The following is a 6,019-nucleotide window of genomic DNA, read 5'->3' as shown; positions in this document are numbered from 1 at the left end:
TAATTTTTGGGCACATTTTAGACTAATTTCTATATTTTCCCTTTCTAATGATCGTGTTATTTATTCGTTTGAGACATGTCGTTCAAGATGCACTTAAAATATGATCATTTGAGAAATGAATCTAAAACTTGATAAATTACAAGTTAGATCGTATATGCAACAACCATAAAATGGTAGTACGGTATAGTAATCTCCGGCTATGTGCGTAGTTTAATTTGGAGAAAGGATCGAATCATAAAAATCTATTATACGCAATTTTATTTTATATTTTTGCGAGATATTCTTTTTCTAATTTGAATTTGTGACCTGCTGATCACATGACAACAATTTAATGAAAAGATTCCCTACCTATGCGATCATCACCATGTACTTGCAAACTGTAGCCCACAAAGCAACAATATAGGGCCAAGTTAGTTAATTCAATGTCATATCTTAATATAGAAAGTAGGTCCTTCCAATGGAAGACAAGTCACCAATAGGCTAAATCAATTTGAATCGCAGTGTTACAGTAGTTCAAATTTAGAAGTTTCCGATTATATTACCATTTTTCTCGAATCATACGTAAATAAATATAATTAAGGTAAAAATAAATAAAAAAACATCTTTTATCTAATGATTAATGAAGTATACTATACTTTGATGAAAATTTGCAAAAAGAACAAGAGTTTGACAGCTAAAACTAACGATTAGTAACAATAACTCAATAAGATTTGTCCTCTTTTGAATAATATATATATAAATAAAAGAAAATGCCAGCTGCTAAATCCACTTTTATTGGGTATGTTTGTCCTGCAAGAGAAAAATAAAGGTTGTTCATGAATCACAATCAAAATTTCTTTTCGGTTGAAATAAATATTCTAATTTTCAACTCTTATGATACGTACTCTTCTGAATTAATTTCTGAAATTATTAGTGTTCTTGTTGTTTTTTTCTCCTTGTATTATCTTATCACATAAAAGTAGGACATGTTAGAGACTATTACACATTTTTTAATCCAGTTTGCTTGATTTTTATTGCTTATGTTCTTTTCAAGTGGGTGGTCAATGTATGAGGCGGAGGGGGTTTCGTCGGACCCTCTCCATCGAAAAATTATACTAATAGATGTTGAATTATTGTGTAAGTTTATTTCTTTATATTTTGAATTACTTAGTAAAATATTCAACCGTGCCAAAATAACTTTAAGTTTGAAATTTGGAATCCTAAGCCTAAGGGAACTATTTTTTTTTATCAATGGCGGATCACACGTGAAAACTATGTACTTTATGAAAAGGCAAAAATAGTGCATAGATAAGAAGGAGCTAATTAAAAGCAATGCAAAGTACTCAGGATATATCATCATTCAGCTAATTGCCACCAAGCTACGCCATGTTTAAGTCTCCAACAACCTATTTTTCACCTTTTTCCTCTGCAAGTTATTGAAATTGGATAGCATAATCATTATTCAATTACTCCCTCCGTTCCAAAATAAGTGTTGTTTTATCTCATTTCATGCTCATTAAGAAAAATAATAAATATACCTATAATTTACTAAGCTACTCCAATTTATTAGATAGAATTTCTTTCCAGAATTGAGCACTATTAAGAAGAAGTGTTTCGTTAATATAATTAGAAACAATTAGTACTATTTTTTTCTTGAATACTTAAAATGACATTTATTTTGAGACAAGAATACAAGTACTAATAAAGTAACGCTTTAAGGTCGGTATGAGTAAGTTGTGAATAAGTTCTATTAATGATAGTAAGACATTCCGTGTGAACCTAGGGAAAGATAATTGAATTTTACTATGTATATCTATTAAACATACAAGCAAGTTATGTTAAAACATTCAGATAAAGCAGAAATATATATTTTACATTAATTTGCTCTCCAACTCTCAAGAATCTAGTGATTTTCACTATCTGTTGAAGTATAACAGGTAATGTTTCACTTTAATGACGAATCATGTACAACTCACCATGTACATATAATATGCTTCTAGTTACAATTATTATATTGTAGAACCAGGGTATTAGTTCAATTTTGAAAGAGTCTTATCAAGATAATAATCATTTAGTCCATAATACCAAACATTTAAACAGTTAAAAGTAGTTTTTTCCATCATTGATTGTCCTACTATATAACTTGGTCACAAAAATTTGATTTTAGTAACATTACTTGCAGATGAAGGGTGGTGTAGCAGAGTTGTTTGATAGCTTCAGAAAAATTGTTCTGCCAATCGCGACGTTACTGCTTTTACTCAAAATTAGCTACTCTTCATTTGATTCTACCACTGATTCTTTGCTGCAAAATTTTGAATCAAGTCAAAATGGATCACTCCCTCTTGATCAGCCGGAGCAAGTTTCTCCAGGAATTACTGGTACTAGTACTAACTATTCGGCGAAAACAGGGATAAGGCAGCAAACATGTAACATCTTTGTGGGAAAATGGGTACCATATTCAAAGGGACCATACTATACAAATGAAACAAACTGTGTGATCGATGATCGACAGAATTGTATGAAATATGGAAGACCGGATAGTGATTTCATACATTGGAGATGGAAGCCAAATGATTGTGAGCTTCCACTATTTGATGCTACTCAATTTCTGCAACTTGTTCGTGGAAAGACTTTGGCTTTTGTTGGAGACTCACTAGCAAGAAATCAAATGCAGTCACTTGTGTGCCTTCTAGCTAATGTAAGCATTGAATTTTTGTGCTTCCATTTTTCTCTGTTTTCTGCTATGCCTAAATTTCATCATTCTATGATATATAGTTATTAGTAATTGATAAAAAGGGGAGCTCGATCTCACGTTCATGCTGGATAATTCAGATAACAGAATTGGCAAAATCATAGTTGTAACAGAATTGGAAAAATCATCAGCTAATAAAAATATTATGTTTATATCTCAGGCGTCCATTCCTGTAGACGTATCGGAGACTACGGACACAAGATACAGGCGATGGTTGTATAAAGATTACAACTTCACAATCATGGCCCTCTGGTCTCCACAGTTGATCAAATCCTACGACTCTGATCCTACTGGCGATCCCTATTACAGTCTCATGAATCTGTATCTCGACAAGGCTGATGATGTCTGGGCAAGTCAGGTTGACAAAGCTGATATTGTCATAATCTCTGGAGGCCAATGGTTCTTTAGGCCATTTATGTACTACGAAAACGATCAGCTCATCGGATGTCACAAATGCAATCAAAAGAATGTTACAAAACATACTCATTACTATGGATACAGAATGGCATTTCGTACAGCTTTCAAGACCCTTTTAAGCATGAAGAAATTAAAGGGTCGATTGGTAATGCTAAGGCCATTCTCCCCTGCACATTTTGAGAATGGGGATTGGAATAACGGAGGGAATTGCAACAGAACAAGACCATTCAATAATCAAGAAATGAAGTTGGATGGATACGAATTGAAGATGTATATGATTCAATTGGAGGAATTTAAGGTAGCAGAAAAGGAAGGTAGAAAAAGGGGTAGTGTCAAGTTCAAATTTCTTGATACAACTGAAGCAATGGTAATGAGACCAGATGGACATCCAAATCATTATGGACATTGGCCACATGAAAAGAAATTGCCTGATTGTGTGCATTGGTGTATGCCAGGCCCTGTTGATACTTGGAATGAGCTTTTGTTAGCAACTTTAAAGATGGAAGGAGATGAATTTATTCAGAGATAGAAACAGAATTATGCTTAGAATTTGGTAACAACCGTATAATAACTTTTTCAAATGTTTGTCTACTTTGTTTTAGGAAAAGGGTATAAGTTATTTGTAAAGAAGTTTTATATCAATGTATATTTAAGTAATCAAAGCTTTACAATTTGATATTCTGCCTTATGTTACTTACTTAAGATATTTATTCCGCACAAAAACTCCGGTTTTCCTATAATTCAGATATTCTCAGGCCAAATCCCTTGATATTGAATATTAGTTAAATAATTTGAAAAAGTGGATATAAATTAAAAGGCACCGATCAAATAGTTGGTCCATAAAGGTTGTCACATAAAACATTTCATAATCTACCATTATTAATCCCTTCATTAAATTATATAATCTACCATGAATACTTTATATATACATGGTATATAGGATTTTATACCATAAACCAAGAAATGTTTCTATGTATAAAAAGCTAAAATTGGAGTTTCCTATATTAGTGTTAACAAAATTAAATGTATATTAAAACACATTACCCCCTTTGTCCAATAATACTTGTTCATTATTGATTTTGCACATTTCTTAAGATACTATAAATAGAAGAGTAATTTACTATATCACCCTTTGAGTATAATAAATACAATGTCATGAAAAATGTAATAGATAAATAATTATAACTGATAATAAGGGTAAATTAGGAACTAAGTGTAAAATTATTCATAATTTTATAAAATGGACAAATATTGTTGGACATTTCAAAATAATACTCTTATAGTAGATAACTATTGTTGGACGGAGGGTGTAATTACTTTTCTAGAGAACTCCGACATATTCATCTATCACTCTTATCCATATGGTAGTATATATTATACAATTTCTTTGAAGAAATTTATATTTTATTGTACTTATATATTACGTATATTGCATTATTTTATACTATATTTAATATTATTAATTTTTATATATATTAACTGGTATATACTAGAGTATATAATATAATGTTGTTTGTATGTTACACAAAAAGTATTCTATATCTTATTTATATTTATTCATATTTGAACGTATATTATTGTATTCGGGTATTAGGTATATTGAAGAAGCATAATACGTTGTTCATAAATTATTTATATATCGTATACTATATATTAAATTAAAATTTACATTGACTTATTTTTTCAATTTCATGGAAGAGTGAGAAAAATTGAAGAATAAATATGTGACTGGCAAAAAGGATGCCAAGTTTTATGGGATCTATACTTGATTATAATTCTTTTCATTTTAATGCATTTTATAGAGATATTTTAGGAATATGAAAAGTTGTACACAATGAAAGTTTTAAAACTAGAATAAATAAAAATATTTATACCTTTTTAAAAAGTAGTATTTGTGTAATTTTGCCAGAGATAAACGCAATTTGGTCCATTTGTTATGGACTAGATTTTCAGCCCAACCAAGTTTGTCTTTAATCAAAGGATGTCGAGGCCTTTATTTTGAGTGGTTTTTAATTTTTGACCTCGAATTTAATGATTTTTAATTTTTTTTCTTAAGCACTTCAAGTACTAATATGTGACGGAAATATCTTTGACATAAAAATAACAAATAATTTTTACTCAACATAAATTTATATTTTTATATAATAATATAACATAAATTATATTTTTTTAAAATAACAAGTTACATAGCTTAATTCCTATTAAACTTATGCCAACGTTAGCATACGCCTAGAGGCTAGGGATATCTATTGACTATACTTATCTTTATTTGCAATCAAACTCTCCTTCCTTCTAGCTTCAGCATATAGCAAGTTCTCATTTATTATTTTCAAATTACTTCCACCTTTTACTTTTAACCGTCATAATTTTCCTTTTTAGAATCAAATGATAAGAACTTTGACTAATATTTTACGATGTATTTTTCATCACATTGATATGCAAAAATTGTCATTCATAATACTTTTCGTATAGTTTTTGAATATCTAATTTTTTGTTTAAAATATCAAATTAATGTAATCTAATTTAATTTTGAAAATTAGTAAAATTGGCTTTCGAAAAGTGCAACATGACAACTAAAAATGAACAGAGGGAGGAGTTAATTTGTTCGTATTTCGTGCGATTATAAAGATATTTACAATTTATGAAATATATAATTTGGTAAATACAATCGTAATGAAAGAGATAAAGCTCTAAACACAAAAATGAAAATAAAATAAAATACTGAGGATTAATTTACTATGGTTCTATAGATCAACCAAAGAAGTAGACATGCACACTAAAACGTTATGTAGCCATAAACGAAATCTTAGTACTTCATATATTAACGCATTTGATCAAATGCAAGACCAATAGAAACAATTTTCAATTCTT

At 29.7% G+C, this 6,019-nt stretch overlaps 1 protein-coding gene across 1 annotated transcript; it reads left to right on the top strand.

Annotated features, from left to right (window-relative positions):
• Positions 1-1,844: 1,844 nt before the first annotated feature.
• On the top strand, positions 1,845-3,706 carry LOC125810918 (protein trichome birefringence-like 19). Its single transcript, XM_049490421.1, has 3 exons — positions 1,845-1,916; positions 2,162-2,677; positions 2,892-3,706. Exons 2-3 carry the CDS (start codon positions 2,162-2,164, stop codon positions 3,675-3,677), a joined length of 1,302 nt encoding a protein of 433 aa, XP_049346378.1. The 5' UTR covers positions 1,845-1,916; the 3' UTR covers positions 3,678-3,706.
• Positions 3,707-6,019: the final 2,313 nt, after the last annotated feature.

The sequence above is a fragment of the Solanum verrucosum genome, unplaced genomic scaffold (assembly GCF_900185275.1).
Source record: "Solanum verrucosum unplaced genomic scaffold, falcon-dt-bn FXZP01000032.1, whole genome shotgun sequence".
NCBI lineage: Eukaryota > Viridiplantae > Streptophyta > Magnoliopsida > Solanales > Solanaceae > Solanum > Solanum verrucosum.
Note: the sequence above shows the minus strand (reverse complement) of the source record. Positions and strands in the feature narration are given on the sequence as shown.

Bases quoted from the DNA above. Each gene is read 5' to 3' on its own strand.
- LOC125810918 (XM_049490421.1), top strand. From the start codon at position 2,162: ATGAAGGGTGGTGTAGCAGAGTTGTTTGATAGCTTCAGAAAAATTGTT. The intron at 2,678-2,891 runs GTAAGCATTGAA...TTTATATCTCAG, and splicing joins TTGTGTGCCTTCTAGCTAAT to GCGTCCATTCCTGTAGACGT.